The sequence below is a fragment of the Ambystoma mexicanum genome, chromosome 3q (genome assembly GCF_040938575.1).
Source record: "Ambystoma mexicanum isolate Mex_15411 chromosome 3q, UKY_AmexF1_1, whole genome shotgun sequence".
In the NCBI taxonomy this organism is placed as follows: domain Eukaryota; kingdom Metazoa; phylum Chordata; class Amphibia; order Caudata; family Ambystomatidae; genus Ambystoma; species Ambystoma mexicanum.
The window spans coordinates 889,433,581-889,450,950 of record NC_090926.1 but is presented as its reverse complement, the minus strand read 5'-3'; the positions used below and the strand labels follow the sequence as shown (position 1 = coordinate 889,450,950).

Here is a 17,370-nt window from a genome sequence, read left to right as displayed (position 1 = left end):
AGATTCTACTCATCGGCACACCCACTCCCTCCTTCCCTGCAGCTCTCTGGCCGTCCTCTCTTGGCCCTCTTGCTGCTCCTACCTGCAAGGCAAAAAACCTCGGGGTCATCTTCGACTCCACACTGTCCTTCTCTCCTCATATATCTGACGTCTCTAAGAAGTCACACTACCAGCTGCACCTCCTCAGAGGTATTCTTCCCTTCCTCTCCTTCCCCAAGAAGCTCACTGTCTCCTGGGCCCTGGTTCTCTCAAAGCTGGACTACTGTAACAGCCTCTATCTTAATCTGCCTGCCTCCACTCTCCGCCCTCTGCAACTCATCCAGAACAGAACTGCAAGACTTGTCCTTGGCCTCAAGCCCAGGGACCGTATCTCTCCTGGACTGAAATCTCTACACTGGCTCCCAGTGGCTGCGAGGATAAAGTTCAAAACCCTCTGCATTGTCCACAAGGCCTTCTGGGGCCTGGGGCCTAAATACCTTCAACTCTCTCTTCCTAAATATCTTCCTTCCCGAGCCCTTCGCTCATCCGTCTCCAACTCCCTCAGGGTCAGCAGCTTCTCGAAGCAACGAGCTGGTGGTAGATCTCTCTCCGCGGCAGGGGCCTCTCTCTGGAACAGCCTTCCTGCCTCCCTGAAATTTGAGGAGAACCATCTCCGGTTCCGGAAGCAACCTCAAAACCTTCCTTTTTGCTTCTGCTTTCTCTCTCCCTCTCCCCTGCTAATTCTTCACTGAAACTGCACTGAATCTGCAACTGGTCCACTCCCACCGACCTCGGTCCTGGGCCCAGCCACTCTCCACTGGTAACCCCTGCACTGCGGGACTGTCTCTGTATCCCTACAGCCTCCCCTTCCCAGCACTTGTCTGCACTTACCCTGCACTTGCCACCAGCTGGCCCTTTTCTTGTACTGCACTCCCCCCCCCCCCTCCTTCCCCTTGCACTTCTCCCTACCCCTGCACTTGCGCAATCTGAATGACACCTGGCTTAGTAGGATCGTTGTCTGTCCTCCCCTTGTTTCCCCCCTCCCTGCCTCGTCGCGCCTTGAAACACTTGTGTATGGGCGCGTTACAAATGCCATATCATATCATATCATAACCCTGCACTTTAGCGCTGAATATCGTTGTGTCCAGAGCAATTATGTGTAACCTGCTCCGTTTTGTTTTTAAGTTCTGTCTTTAAGTTTACCTTGTAACATCTTGTCAAGTCTGTTCACCTGCGGGAACAGGCCATGTATGCCTGTAACCACCTTCCTGTAAATACGTGCCCAGATGCCTCAGGGCAAGGTTGTGCGCTACAAATAAATACAATACAAATAAATACAAATTGCTTGTGTGGTTGTGACTCCTGTTTCCCCTTGATGGTTATAATCCTGGTTGGCCATAGGAATTGAGAACAGTGATGCCCATTGCTCCTTAGCGGATACTGTTGCAATCCTATACTTTACCTGCTCATTGGGATTGCATGGTAACAGTAAAACATTATTCTCTCTCTTTGGCTGGCATAGCCACCTCGAAATCCTCAATCCAACCACATCCATCTTTGATGAGAACTGCTCATTAGTCATTGGCCTTTCTTTAGTCCCTGGTTTCGGGTTACATGATTGATTAGGACAGTCACTGTCTGCAGTAAGGTCTTCCCCTACTTCAGCCAGGCTCATGGAGCCTTTTGCTGATTTTGTGTCTATTTAAGACTTGTTCTCTGTTATGACCACCCTGGCAGTACCTTTATTTGCTTTACTGGTACCTTCGCCATTTTTCTGCCGTTCTTGGTCATTAGTCTCTGACTGCCAGGTGACATCTCTCAGGTACTTTCTTGAGTCCTTCAGCTGATTCCTTGTACCATTCATCGATTTTGTTGGTTTTTTTGTTGTGCTATTTTTGAAGTCTTTGGAGATGGCATGTTGGTCTTCCTAGGATCTTTTGGTAAGTTTGAGACTACTTCCTCTGTCCCATCCCTGGTTCCCACTGCTTTCTCACTTGAAGTTTTTGTAGTTCTTTTCATATCAAAGTAGCTGGAGCTTAATATATAAATGTTTACATTTAGCTCAGAGAGAATTAGCAGGTGGGCTATTACCTCATCCCTAATGTTGTCGTATGGGGCTACTTACACACTCAGAATGGAATTGAGTGCTGATTTTGACGGAGATGAGTTTTATGTATTCATCTGCCTCTTGTAATGTATGATGAACTATATTTGTTCTACTTGCTTCCGGACCTTGAGCTAGATTGCTGAGGGACATCAATTGAACTAGTTCTGATGGTGATTCTACCATAGGGTCACGGTCCCCATAGCATTGCCCTTGAGGACTCCGCTCACAACTAACTGGGGACCCTTGCTTGCTGATTCCACCTGTCACATATTCTTGCTCTCTATTGTTAGGCAAGAGTGTATGCAGTACCCTTTGAATGCACTACACTAACCTTAACCTCCTGGCAATAAGGACTAAACCTTTGGTATAAGTCTGAACTACACAGGTTGGTAGTGTGGCTGAGCAGCCAGGCTTATCTTAAGAGGGGTCAATGTGTGAAGTATGTTGTACACAGAGTTTCACAGTAGCAGTTATTCAAATAAACACTTACACTCAAGGTTTCTTGATAAAAACAATTAATTTATTTCACAGTCAGTTGTATAAGCCTTCAGAAGGGAGCAATATATGTAACAATTAAAATGCACTTCAAAACACACTCTGTTTCTCTGAATCAGATGATACCCATTGGGGATGGCACACAGACGCTTCCTACACCCTCGGGTGACTTAAATAGCTAGGACACTGTGGACATTGATTTAACACTGGTACATTTAGAGCAATGCTGAGTTAGGTGTCAAAGATAGAATAGATGAATAAATCAAGAGTTAACAAATAATTCATAAACAGGTAAGTACTTTTAAGAACCTTCCAAAGCAGAGTAAATTAACCCTTTCCTGGGGGAAAGGCCAAAGCACAAAGTCAGAGGTAAGGAGTCTCTCAGTGAGCCAGGACAGCCAATGTTAATTGCACAATGTCAAGGGGAGCTAAAGATCTTCTTTGCAGGTAGGTAAAAAGTCTTGCACAAAGTTGGTAGGAATGTTTGTTGAGAATAGAACACTTGAAGGGCCACAAGCTGGGAGGTTTGTGAGGGGCAAAGCTTAAGCAACTCTGCAAGGTAACCAAGACAGGTCTCAACTGAGAGCAAGTAAGGCTACACAACAAGAGGTAAGTTCTCTTGACTTTACAGTACCTGTGGTTAGAAGAAATTGTTCCAGCTGGCTTCTGTTCCTGTGCAGCTCTGCAAATCCTGTTGTTCCTGAGCCTGAGTCGTGGGGACAAGAGGGAGGACGTCTGGGGACTCCTGCTCTGCAATAGGAAGGTCAGCGGCAGCAATGGGCAAACTTTGATTCAGCGGTTCTTCAGTGTTTCAGCTTCTCGTGTCTGAGGGCAAATAGCAACACCGCGGTTCTCGGATACCACTTCAGACTTTCCTCGCATCCGGGGTCCAGCACTCTGAGGTGGCTCAGGCTTGGTCAGTCCTGCATCAGGGAAGTCCGCAGGATCTTCCTAGCCCTCAGGTTAAAAGCAACGCACACAATCTGGTGTTCCTCTCCCCGGCACTTCGGTTCCAGCAGCTGCAGTGGAAATACAACCAGCTTCGAGAAGATGTCCAGACGGGCTTACTTTGGAGTTGATTGGTCCCACCAACTCGAAGGGAGAAGTTGTCCTTGCAGGGCTTCTCTAGTCGAGGCAAATTCAGAGCTTCAGCACAGCAGCAGGGCTTCACCGGGCAAACCAATGGTCCAGGAGTTGCAGCAGACGTCTCTTCCAAGTTCTTCTTCGGATTCCTTCGTCCACTGGTCGACTCTGCCTTCCAAGCAAAAATGCCTCACCTTCAATGCAGGTTTCTACCATTCATTCCAGTTTAGCTGTTAAGCACACAGCAGGGTGGCCGTCCCTTGCCAGACAGCCAGCCGGCCAATCACCTTTGGGTGCATTCCTGTAACCAAGGGTATTAAGCACAGGGAGTTTCAAGCACCTCCCTCACTTCCTGCCCCTACCAGACATATAGGAGCCAGAGGCTTGTGAATCCTGCTGAAGACAAAATGAACAAAGGGACCAAGGCGAAAAAAGAAGACCAGGGCCATTTTGACGAAATGGGCACCCATGGGTCCCTTACTGTGGCTGTGAATGCAGCTCGCGGTAAAAACACACAAGGGTAGCAAAAGGTAAACCACTGCCACCAGCCATTAATTATAGAAAGGGTGACATAAAAATGTTACATGAGAAACTAGACAAAGGGGATACTAAGTAACCCCTCCAGCACCTTATGGTAAAATAGTGTGTGCTAGGTCTAGAAAGTTACCAAATGTAAGTAAAGTTAATTTCTCTTCACTGCTCTTGGAAACAGTAGTTTCACCAAGAGAAGGTATTTAAACCTTTGGGAAATCTAAGCGACTTCCCTGTGCCACTGCACTGAAGGTGCTGTGTGATACAATGTAAAGATGATGCCTATGGAGTTTGTCAGACTCTAAATGAAATGAAATTTATATTTTATTAATATTGCGTTCGTACACAAGTGTTTCAGCATGACCAGGCAAAAAGCGAGGGGAACAAGGGAGAGAAAAAAACAGGAAAAAACAGCCATCTTACTAGGCCCAGTGACATTTAAGAAAGCGCAAGTGCATGAGAAAGGAAAATGGAGGAAAAGTGCAAGGAAGGGGGGGAGTGGAAAGTGCAAAGCAGAGGAGAGAAACATAAATATTAAAATAGAATAAATATTAAATAAGGGCTTTAAACCATGGTAGTGCAGCCAGCAAGTGGCAGGTGAAAGGTAGTCAGAAAAGTATATCTGATAAGTGCAGAAGGGACGTGGGAGGGGGACTGTATGGGTACAGATACAGAATCCTAGTGCAGATGGTGGCCTGGAGGCAGTGCAGGAGGGTGGCAGGGTGAGCAGATACCTGGGCCCGAAAGAACAGAGGGTGGCCAGGTGCACAATGCCAAGAGAAGAAACGGATCAACAGGGGAGAAGGATGGGGGGGCAAAGGCAGAGGCAAAGAGGCAGGTCTTGAGAAGTTTCCGGAACCGAAGATGTTTTTCCTCAAGTTTCAAGGTGGCCGGGAGGCTGTTCCAAAGGGAGGCACCAGCAGAAGAGAGGGATCTACCCCAGCTCGTTTTTTTTGCAAAACGACTAACCCTGAGGGAGTTAGTAGAGGACCAAAGGGCTCGAGAGGGGAGGTATTTACGGAGGGATAGTTGAAGGTATTTTGGACCCAGGCCCCAGAAAGCCTTGTGGACAATGCAGAGGGTTTTAAATTTAATCCTTGCATCCACTGGGAGCCAATGAAGGGATTTCAAGGCTGGAGAGATGCAATCCCAGGGCTTGAGGCCAAGGACAAGTCTCGCAGTCCTGTTCTGGATTAGTTGTAGAGGGCGGAGAGTGGAGACAGGTAGATTGAGGAAGAGGCTGTTACAGTAATCCAGTCTGGAAAGAACCAGAGTTTGGGAGACAGTGAGCTTTTGAGGGAAGGAGAGGAAAGCTAGAGTACCTTTAAGGAGGTGAAGTAAAAAGTTAGATTTTTTGGAGACATCAGAGATGTGTACGGAGAAGGAAAGTGTAGAGTCAAAGATAACCCCAAGGTTCTCAGCCGCGCAAGTGGGTGTGGGAGGTGGGCCAAGGGAGGCCGGCCAGAGAGTGAGAGGAAAGGATGGAGCTGGTGTACCAATAAGGAGGATCTCAGTCTTGTTGGCATTTAGACATAGATCATTGGTGGCACACCAATTTTGAATGGCGATTAGACAATCGGAGATGAGGGAAGGAGAGGAGGAGGCTGAAGGAAGCCTGAAAATGAGTTGGGTGTCGTCAGCATAGCACTGGAAAGTTGAGCAGAACATTGAGATGCAGTAAGCGAGAGTTTTCAGGTATTGGTTGAAAAGCCAGGGCGAGAGGATAGACCCCTGGGGAACACCACATGTGGAGAGGGAGATAGAAGATAGGAAGGACCCAAGTTGTACCTGGGATGGTCGATCAGAGAGGAAACGGTCAGCCAGGCCAGAGCCTTATCAGTGATACCGAGGTTGTCACGAAGACGATTGAGCAGGGTGGTATGGTTGACCGTGTCAAACGCAGAGGGGAGGTCAAGTAGGATGAGGACAGAGGGAATGTTAGAATCGAGGTTGGAGAGCAGGTTTTCACGGATGTTCAGGAGAGCTGTTTCTGTACTTCTGGCAGCTCTGAAGCCAGATTGGTGGTCGTGGAGGGAGCCAACAGAGTCAGAATGGAGATTAAGCTGAGAGATGGCCAGCTTTTCCAGGTGCTTGCCCAAAAAGGGAGTAATGGAAATTGGGTGGTAGTTTGCCAGACATGACTGGTCAGCAGTGGATTTCTTGAGGAGAGGATGAACAAGGGAGTGTTTACGAGGGGTGGGGAAAGAGCCAGAGGCAAAGGAGAGGTTGCAGAAATCAGCAGGGGCCGGTGCAAGGGTGTCAATGTGGTCCTTAATGGTTTTATAGGAACAGGGATGGACCTGTTTGATGAGGTTTTCATAGATCTGACTTGTCTAGATATCTCATCAGGGGAGAAAAGAGGAAAGGAGGAGAAAGGGGGATGAGGGGCAGCTGAGGGAGGGTCAGCAGGCTGAGAAGGAGAGCGAGGGGAAGCGGAGGAGAGGGTGGACAGGATGTCCTGGGTTTTAGAGATAAAGTGAGAGGCAAGGGCATTGCAAAGATATTGCAAAGTCAAAAACACAGAATAAATCAGATTAATATTATTTGAGAGATAAAAAAAAAAGTCCTGCAGTCCAGCAAAAAGAGCTGGGGGTCTCTAAGGTAGAAGGGAATTAACACATTTCTGAGATTTCTCCCTAACATCCATAGTGGCATCTTCCACACAACCTAGCTCCCCAACACCTTCCAGGAAGCTAATGTCAATCAATTTACCCCAATCGACATTCAACAGGGAGTGCACTCGAGTAGTCTTTGCAACAGTACTCGCTCCTACAGGTTTGAAAAAGATTTGTAGCCTCTGAAGCACCAGGAGTATCCATATTCTCCCCCATGCTGTTGGTCGTGTTACTTGTGGTGTTTGCGTTACCTCCAACGGGATGTTGGAGACATTCACATTGCCCGCCATGGCTATAGGTTGTTTTGCTTCTGCTTTTCCCAGACCTGCACGGATGGCACTTAGGAGTCGTTTTTCTTGCTGTATTTGAGCTGGAATGTCATTCATTGTGTCCTCCAGGCTGATCAAATCCCCTGACGTCACATCCTGGGATGCTGGAGCTATCTGATTTGCTTGAGGTGAGGTTGCCTTGTTCCGTGCTGTTAGGGAGAATTCTCAGAAATGTGCTAATTTCTCTCTACCTTAGGACCCCCAGCAACTTTGCTGGATTTTGAGGACTTGCATTGGTAACCTGGAGAGAGTGAAATCCTTTTTCCCACTCTCTTATGTATTTTAATGGGATTTTGAAGTCTGTGTTACTTTTGGTTGTGGAGTATGACAAACTCCATAGGCATCATCTTTTACATTGTGTCACACAGCACCTTCAGTGCAGTGGCACAGGGAAGTCTTTCAGATTTCCCCCAGGTTTAGATACCTTTTCTTGGCTAAACTACTGTTTCCAAGAGTAGTAAAGTGAAATTTACTTTACTTTGTTAGGCAGAATTGCATGCAGTACCCCCTGGGACTACCACACACAATTGGGACTACAGGTGTAAGCAAAAACCAACCTTTGGTATAAGTCTGTACTACACAGTTTGTGGTAGCGAGCTGAGCAGCCAGGCTTATCTCAAGAGGGAATGTGAGCAGTACACGAGGTTACACAGTGGTCTTACAATCACAGTGGTTCAAGTAGACACTTATACTCAAGGTTTCTTGGTAAAATACGTATAAATATATTACACAATCATTTAGAAAACATTCACTAGAAGGAGGCAACTTAATATCATATACTAATATAGTACAATACAAATCATTAGGTTTCTGAGGCAGTTTAAACTCCCCTGAAATAGGAGCCAAATAGCATTTCAGATACTTTAAAGTGAGCAAAAAGGCATAGGTTAATAGAAATTTAATTCAAACACTCTTTAGACAGTGCAAACGGTTTCAGTTTACCAGAAGGGTCAATTCCAGTCAATAGGCCTAGGCCAAAGTCAATGGGCTAGTGTTCTGGCAGTAAATGGTAAAGTCTTTGACCAAGTTCTCAGAAGTAGTTTGCGAAAGAAAGATTCATATGTTGGGTCACAAGCGGATTAGGCCTGCAAGTTGGGAAAGTTTCACAAACTTTCACCGCAAGAGTTATGTTCTCTCAACTGGGTTGGCACAGTACCTTAGTATAAAGAACAAAATGCAGCTGAAGTCGTTGGTTCCTGGCAGGTCTTGCAGATCTCACTGTTCCTGAGCCCCAGTCGTGGGGACAAGAGGGAGGACGTCAGGGGACTCCTGCACTGTACGGGATCGTCGGAAAACGCGGACAAAATGGAGTCACTTCAGTTCGAGTAGCTGTAATTCAAGCACACAAGTTGGTGTCCCTCGCCCTGGTTAATCCTAACCAGCTTCGAGAATGGTATCCAGGTGGCTTACGACCTGATTGGTCCCACCAACTCAAAGGAAGAAGTAGTCCTTGAAAGGGCTTCTCTGTCGAGATGAACTTGGCAATTCGGACCTGCAGCAGGGCTTCACAGGGCAAACCAATGGTCCAGGAGTTGCAGCAGCCGTCCTCTTCCCGCTCGTCTTTGGTTCTTTCGTTCCAGCAGTCGACTCTGCCTTCCAGTCCACGAGACTTGTCTTTTAAACAGTTTTCTCCCTTTCATTCCAGCCTAGCTGCCACTCACCCAGCAGGGTGGCTGTCCTTGCCGGACAGTCAGCCAGTCAATCACGCCAGAGTGGATTTGGGTCTCCTAGGAGACTAATCACGGAGTTTCGAGCACCTCCCTACCTTCCTGCCCACCCCAGACACTCAGTCATGAAGCCCGCCAAAGGCACACAAAGGGACCAAACTTCGTTTGGCGCGCAGAGAGAAACACTAGAAGGGCCTTTCCACAAAGAAATGGCAAAAAAAGAAGACTGAACTACAGAACTATGGGACCATAGCTTCGCCCTTGAATGTGATCTCCTCACCCAAATTCCCCAACAGGACTGTGAGACAAGGTGGGCAACAATTGAACGAGAGTGTAAAAGGACATCTCTGTGTCACTGCACTGGAGGTGCTGAGTAACACACATGAAAAGATGCCTATGGAGTTATCTTAAAACTCCATAATCAAAGAACACAAGAGTAAAACACACATCAAAATACATGAGAGTGGGAAAAATGGCTCTCACTCTTTCCAGGTAAAAAAATCAAGTCCTCAAAATCCAGCAAAGTTGCTGGGGGTCTCTAAGGTGAAGGGAATTAGCACCTTTATGAAAATTCCCTAACACCTCTGGACTCCCAGGAAGCAGGACTGACTGAGCCTGAGTCCCCTCAACAGAGTGCGGGACCCCAGAAGCAAAGAAAGTCCATCTTAACAGCCAGGAACCTCAGTGTTGCTATTTGCGGTAGACGCGAGGCGCTGAAACACTGAACAGCCACTGAAAGTGAAGTTTGCCGGTTTCGAGTTTTGACCATCCCAGTGCATTGCAGGAGCCCCCTGACGTCCTCCCTCTTGTCCCCATGACTGAGGCCCAGTAACAGTGAGACCTGCAGAGCTGCACAGGAACAGAAGTCATCAGCTGCATCTTTTCTTCATCTTTAAAGGTACTGTAAAAAGTCTGAGAACTTGCCTCTTACTGTAGAGTGCTTGTAACGTCTACAAATCACAAGTCTTATCAACTTGTGGCCCTACATTTGATTCTTCTTTTAATCAAAGACTCCTAAGAACTTGTGCAAAGACTTTTCCATTTACTTACCAGAAGTGCTTCATCCTAGCCCAGACTTTTGCCCATTGACTTTGGCTTAGCCTATTGAATTATATGACTCTTCTTGGAGGATCTATTTCTGGTCTCTTGTTCTTATAATATTTGCCTTTTACCAACTTCTAAGAGTATTCTAGATGCCAACAGTAAGATATTAATATCTCCACCACCCTACTTATTGAAGTCACCTGTAGGTGTAGGTTGTGTCTGTGGGCCATCCCAAAAGGGTCTTTACTGATTTAGAAACTAAGTGTGTACAGTATTGAAGTGTATTTGTGCGTTACTATTATATCTGTTCCCTTCTGAGGAAGGCTTTATAACTGACTGGTACATTAACATAAACAATTATTAATTTAAATGTTAATGTTAAAGGATATTTGTACCGCACACTATCGCCACCGGAGTGGTCCCCTGGCGCTCTGGCGGCTCTGAAAAAGGGAAGGGGGTTGAGTTAGTGGGAATAAGCTGGAAAAGTGCAAGAGAGCAGTGATGTGCTGTTGGCAGCCTCTGCCCTGACGGGTCTGTTGGCTGGGCTTGGTGTGTTTTACCGCCGGTAGTCGTGTGCTGTTGTGCGAGTCTGTGTGGTTTGTTTTGTTGTTACAGTGTAGTGAAGTTTGTGCGGATTGTTGTGTTGTAGGCTTGTGGTTGTGTTTGGTTAGAATTTGAGAGGTGTATGCAGAGGGGTGAAATTGTTAGTGGATCGGTTAATTGGCATTTCTGTCCTTACAATTATGACTAGGTGTGATGCTTGCTATCATTCACTTTTCCATCTGAGTGTGGCACTTGCTAATCTTCAATATCCTATCTAGAGCAGGCTAGTGATCATGATTCCATCTAAGTGTGGCGCATGCTAACATTCACATTTCTATCTAGGTGCGAGGCAGGCTAAAGTTAAGCATTCCATCTAAGTGTGGCACATGCTAACATTCACAATCCTATCTAGGTGTGACGCAGGCCAATATTCACAGTTCTCTCTAGGTGTGGCACTAGTTAAAATTGGCAAGTAAGTTAGTTTGCAATGCAATGCAACATTTACAGTCCAGCCATGAATAGATTTAGGCTGGTGGTCACAAATCTCTAAGTATGCATGGTGTAAGTCTATGGCAGCCTACGTTGTGGAACGGTAAGGTAGAGTGGCGGGGGCATTCTGGAGTAGAATAATTGCTCTACACCCCACCAATGCCACACTTATAGTATTTGTTGGTGTCTGTTGGCTGCTGGCTTCATTGGCTTCCCCTGCTGACACCTGCAGACATGTCTTGGAGCCACAAATGTAGGAGCCGCCCTTGGCCTCAGGGGCGGCCGGGCAGAGGGCTGCCCAGGGAAGGTCAGTTATGAGCAGGTGGACGTACCAATCAGGGGAGATGGGCGGGTTGGAGGGCGGGAGGGGTAGGGTGGGATGGGGAAAAGGCCAAACACAAACAAAGGACTACACCCCACGGACTGCACCCTCTGGATGGAGCCCAGCACAGAAAAACGGGCGCAGAAGCCACAACAACACTAGACAAACACACCAGAATAGCACAGAGTGCTCACAAAAAAGATTGAAAAAAACACTTGCACCACTCCAATAGAGTACATAAAGCAGGCCAAAAACGGATTACAATCATTGTGAAACTACTCACTCAGCATCAACCAGCCCCTAAATATGCTTCCAAACTGGTTTCCCTCCCACATCCTTCCATATGGCAGTCCACAAAGCAAGTGGAAAATGGCTGCTGGAGCCAAGGCACAAACACACCTGACTTTTCCAACCAATTGCAAGAGGGGAGGGTGGGACTGGGAAAAGGCCAGACACAAACAAAGGACTACCTCCCACGGACTGCACCCTCTGGATGCAGCCCAGCACAGAAAAACAGGCTCATAAGCCACAAACACACCAGATTAGCACACAGTGTTCACCCCCAAAAAAAAAAAACACCTTTGAGTGTAAGGGTTTATTTGAATACTTGTAACTGTGAATCTCTGTAACTCCACTACAGCTCACATTTCCCCTCTTGTGATAAGCCTGGCTGCTCAACAGGCTGCCAAAACTGTGTAGTACAAGCTTATACCAAAGGTTGGGTTGCCTATACCTGTAGTCAGTGGTTTGTAGTGTTCCCAGAGGGTACTGCATTCAAACTATGCCTAATACCCTGCAAGGATGACTTCTCCCCTTGAGTTGGTGGGACCAATCAACAACAAAGTGAACTCGTTTGGACATCCTCAGAGCTGGCTGTACTGCTGCTGCTGCTGCTGCTGAAACTGAAGTGCCAGGGAGAGGAACACCAAACGGAGTGCATCACTTTTAAGTCAGACCCGAGCTTGTGGAAGATCCTCTGGACTCCCAGCAAGCAGGACTGACCAAGCCTGAGCCACCTCGAAAGAGTGCTGGAACCCAGATGCGAGGAAAGTCCACAGTGGTATCCAAGAGTCCGCGGTGGTGCTATTTGTTGAGACGCGAGGAGCTGAAACCGCAAAGTGCTCCTGAATAGAAGCGTGTCTTTTTCTGCCGCTCACCGTCCCCTTGCAGTGTAGGAGTCCCTAGACGTCCTCGCTCTTGTCCCCGCGACTGAGGCTCAGGAACAACAGGATCTACAGAGCTACACAGGAACAGAAGCAAGTTGGAACAATTTCTTCTAACCAAAGGTACTGTAAAGTTACTGTAAAGTTTGAGAGGATTTACCTCTCGTTGTCGTAGCCTTATCTCAGTTGAGACTTGTCTTGATTGCTTCTGTAGAGTTGCTTGCATCTTCTACCTCCCGCAAGCCTTCCAGCTTGTGACCCTACTTTGATTCTACTTTTTCTACAAAGACTTCTAAAACATTGTGCAAGACTTTTACTTAACAGCAAGAAGTGCTTCAGTTCACCTAGACTTTTTCCCAATTGACATTGGGTGGCCTGGCTCCCTGAATGAGTCTTTTCTCATCTGATTGTGTTTTTACCTTCCTTCCATGAAAGGGTTAACTTACTTCGCATTGGGTGGTTCAAAAGTACTTAATTGCATCAGAAATGTTTTGATCTCATGTTATTCTATAACCCCTTTTTCTTTGACATCCTTTTCCATATTGCACTGATTTAGAGAAACTGAGTGTGTATTTTGAAGTGTATTTGTGTGTTACTATTATATTGCCCCTTCTGAAGAAGACTTATTCAAACTGACTGTTAAATAAATTAATAATTGTTTTAATCAAGAAACCTTGAATGTGAGTGTTTGAAAACTTGAGTGCAAGTGTTTATTTGGCTACTTGTCACTGGGAATCTCCCCTACTGCTCACATTGACCCCTCTTGAGATAAGCCTGGCTACTCCGCCACACTACCAACCTGTGTAGTATAGACTTAAACCAAAGGTTGGGTTCATATTGCCAGGAGGTCAAGGTTGTTGTAGTGCACCCAAAGGGTACTGCCTAACAAGAAGTCTAAAGGATTTCTCTGTGACATTGCACTAACGGTGCTGTGTGTCACCATACAAAATGTAGATGCCTATGGAGTTTGGTAGACTCCAAAAGCAGAGGAAAAATTTAATCCAAAACAGGTCAAAACTCCAGGGTTAAAATTTAAAAGTCCTAGTCCCGCAAAAGAGCTGGGGGTCTCTAAGGTTGAAGGGAATTAGCACAGAAATGAAAATTCTCCCGAACAGACCCTTGCTGCCAAATCACCACCGCAGTAACCCCAGAGCGTGTGGCCAGTCTGGAAACATATGGCGCATCACGCCCTCAGTACGACAATTTTTCAGAAAAATGAGTAGCATGAGTGTGGCAAATCAGATTTTCAATTGTTTTTGCTTGCACAACTTTCGAACATGGGCTATATATCTGCCAAATTCTAGATACGTGCATTTGACAATTTGGAGAGCTGTGCTTCGGAAGCATATTTATTGTGGGTCTAAAACACCGTTTGTCTGTTACGCTTTTTGCAACATCACAGAATTTAGCTTGAATGTGGGTTAGTTGCATGCCAAATTTATTAAACCTTTGTAAACCATGTCGAAAGTTACATCAAAAAATATTGTATTCATTTTCCTTTTTAAAGTGTGATGTTACATTAATTATGGGGTCACCGCCATTATTATAATAAAGACTTCAAAAATTATACCATAAAAGAGTCCACAAGACCTCTACTATGCAGCTTAATCCCTAGGAGACACACTAGCAAACCACACCACACATACTGGAGACCCACACTTACAAGTGAGTAGCATACTTTTCTTGAACACTAAAATGTTGATCTTTAATGATTTATAGTGGAAAGCATGATACAGAGAGGTGTGTGTTTAAATACATATGTTTCCGTTTTTTATTCTTTTATAGAGAAGTGCAAAAAAGAATGTTGACAAAGTAGAACGACAAGACGTCTCAATTGGAAAACTTTTGTTTAATGTTAAGGTTGGTATTGCTCAGAGGCAGTGTCTTATTTTTACATACATTTTCCTCCGAACTGTAGCGCATTAATACAGCTCATATACATTGTGTATTTACAGAATGCGTATCCAAGTCATGTGGAAGAGGAGTTGACCTGCTTTCTGTCCAGCCACACAACGCCAGACTACCATGTCATGACTGGAAAGGTAGCAACAGCATTAGTGGCTAGATGTAAGGCACAGCCGCACTTTTATCCCAGGGGTGTCCTAATCCAGCTGGTGCAGTCAAACCAACTATCTTACAGGTTAGTGTGTTTCCATACAATACTGATTGATTGAAAATGCATGCTCAGGCGGAACATCTCTTCCCTTCTACCACATAAGCACATGTACCTTGTTCACCCCATAGTGTTTTTCCCTCACCTACTTTCTAACTTAACAAAAGGCTGTTATTCACGACACTTACCTTCCTAAGGCGAAGTTCTACCTCACACTTGTGACCTGATTTCAGTTTACAGGAGCTGACCTTTTGTCGTGTGTGTGTGTGTGATCATTGGAAATTGGGCAAAGCACATATTTCTATGTGTGGAGTACATTTAAGTTCTCCTATGTGTTACAATATGTAGAAAGAAATGTGGAATGTGACAGCCGCAAGTAACTTTGTGCATCATGTTAGGACAGTTTTTCTGAAGTCCAACTAAGGGCTTAGAAAAACCATTCAACTGAGACAGTAGAAGACTCCTCTCTTAGTATATATAAGGCTGTACCACCTGAGTATATAGTAGCATAGATAGAGCAGCCAGGTTTATCTTTGGAGGGATGTAGAATCAGTACAAAGAAATTGTAATACACATATGGTCCAAAGAAACACTGAAACACTATGTATTTTACAAGTAAATGGTTTATTTAAATGCAAGTAATCCCAGCTAAATCTTGGGGGAAAGAAGTAATTTCACAGATCGTATAAACACATTGTAAAAGAATCACAACATTATGCTTGAAGGTACACCGGCCAAAGCCTCGACCTTATTTAGAAAAGTAACAGTATTCTATTTAAGTCAAACCTTATCATACACATTCAGTATAGGCCACACCTTTTCATGGGGAGCAAAACCATAAGTTACTTTCAGATTACTTTACAGTAATTCAAGTGTAGTAGACGCTGTCAGTTATGCAGTGACATTCAACAACATCACCTAGTAATCCAACTTGTAAATATACCTTTCTGAATAGTGGAACACCGATTCAAGGAACAGTATATACATCTACTTAATTATTTTTATTTATTTTGCGTTGCAGTACAAATGTGCATTTTTCGCACAAGCAAAGAAAAACAGACAGATTTGCAAATATTCCTTAAAAGCACAATTTTTAATAATTTCCACCTGCTAAAAATCAACATCACGATATGGGCTACACTCATGTTACAACCAAATAACATTATTAAAAGACACATATATACCAGAAAAGATTAAGATACTGTTAGGCAGAATTGCATGCAGTACCTTTTGGAAACACCACACACAATATGAACTACAGGTGTAAGCCAAAACCAACCTTTGGTATAAGTCTGTACCACACACTTTTTGGTAGCGAGCTGAGCAGCCAGGCTTATCCCAGTAGGGAATGTGAGCAGTAGATGAAGTTACATAGACATATCACAATCACAGTGGTTCAAGTAGACCCTTACACTCAAGGTTTCTTGGTAAAAAAAATACTTCTACATTTATGTACACATTCATTTAGAAAACATTCACTAGTAGAAATCAACTTAATATGCAACACCAATATACTACAGTAACAAACTAAGTTGTAGGAACAGTTTGTGCTCCCCTGAAAAAGGAGCCAAATGGCACTTGAATTACTTTCAATGTGAATAGAAAGACATAAGTTTGTACAATGGATTAGAAAACACTTCTGTTAGGCAGTTCAAAGGTTCAGTGTACCAGGAGGGTCAGTTCAATTCGATATGCCAGGCCTAAATCAATAGTCTAGTATTCTTGGATAGGACAGATCAGTTCTGGTAACAAACGGAGAAGTCTTTATAAAGGTTCTCAGAAGTAGTTTAGACGAAAAGGAATGATATGCTGGGTCACAAGCTGATTAGGCCTACAAGTTGGGAAAGTTTCACGTACTTTCACCGCAAGAGTTAGGATCTCACAACCGGATGGCACAGTACCTTAATGTGAAGCAAAAATATGCAGCTGAAGACGTTGGTTCCTGGCAGTTCCTGCAGATCTCGCTGTTCCTGAGCCTCAGTCGTGGGGACAAGAGGGAGGACGTCGGGGACTCCTGTACTGCGCGGGATCATCGTAAGAGCAAACAAAATGGAGTAACTTAGGTTAAAGTAGCCGTTGCTTCAAGACAGGAACTGGATTCCCTCTCCCTGGCTAAACCTTAACCAGCATTGAGAATGGTATCCAGGTGTCTTCTGAGCTGATTGGTCGCACCAACTCAAAGGAAGAATCCGTCCTTGAAGGAGCTTCTCTGTCGAATGGCGTTCTGGCAATTCGGATTTGCTGCAGGGTTTCACTGGACAAACCAACGGTCCAATGGTTGCAGCAGCCGTCTTCTTCCAACTCGTCTTCAGTTCTTTCGTTCCAGTGGGCGACTCTGCCTTCCAGTCCTGGAGACTCGCCTTTTAAACGGTTTTCTCCCATTCATTCCAGCCTTGCTGTCACTCACCCAGCGGGGTGGCTGCCCTTGCCGGACAGTCAGCCAGCCAATCACGCCAGAGTGCATTTGGGTCTCCTAGGAGACCGAGCACAGGGAGTTTCGGGCACCTCCCTCACTTCTTGCCCACCCCAGACACTCAGACGGCAAAGGCGGACTTCAGTCCTGAAGCCCGCCAAAGGCTCACGAACAAAGGGACCAAACCTGGTTTGGCCCGCAGAGTTAAACACCAGAAGGACCTTTTCACAAAGAAACAGCGAAAAAAGATGACCAGAGTCAGTTTTTACAGAGGTGTCTTGGGACCCATATTGAAAAACATGGCAGCCCCGGTTATCTACAGGTGTTCGCCGTCGGGAAAAATCATGGTAGTTCATTATAAAACCACTGCCAGCAGTCATTTCAATAGGAACGGGTAGCTTTTGCAGCTGCAAGGGTGTTTAGACCTAGGGGATACTAAGTAACCCCATCCAGCACTCTATAGGAAGATAGTGTGTG

The 17,370-nt window shown here is 45.4% G+C and overlaps 1 protein-coding gene across 1 annotated transcript in view; it reads left to right on the top strand.

The window, feature by feature from the left end:
• The window catches only part of NOL11 (nucleolar protein 11), a 331,146-nt gene that overhangs the window by 187,965 nt on the left and 125,811 nt on the right, over positions 1 to 17,370 (top strand). Inside the window, exons 11-12 of the mRNA XM_069655029.1 lie at positions 14,153 to 14,227; positions 14,323 to 14,507. Coding sequence (XP_069511130.1) covers positions 14,153 to 14,227; positions 14,323 to 14,507 — 260 coding nt within the window. The remainder of the gene's footprint in view (positions 1 to 14,152; positions 14,228 to 14,322; positions 14,508 to 17,370) is intronic.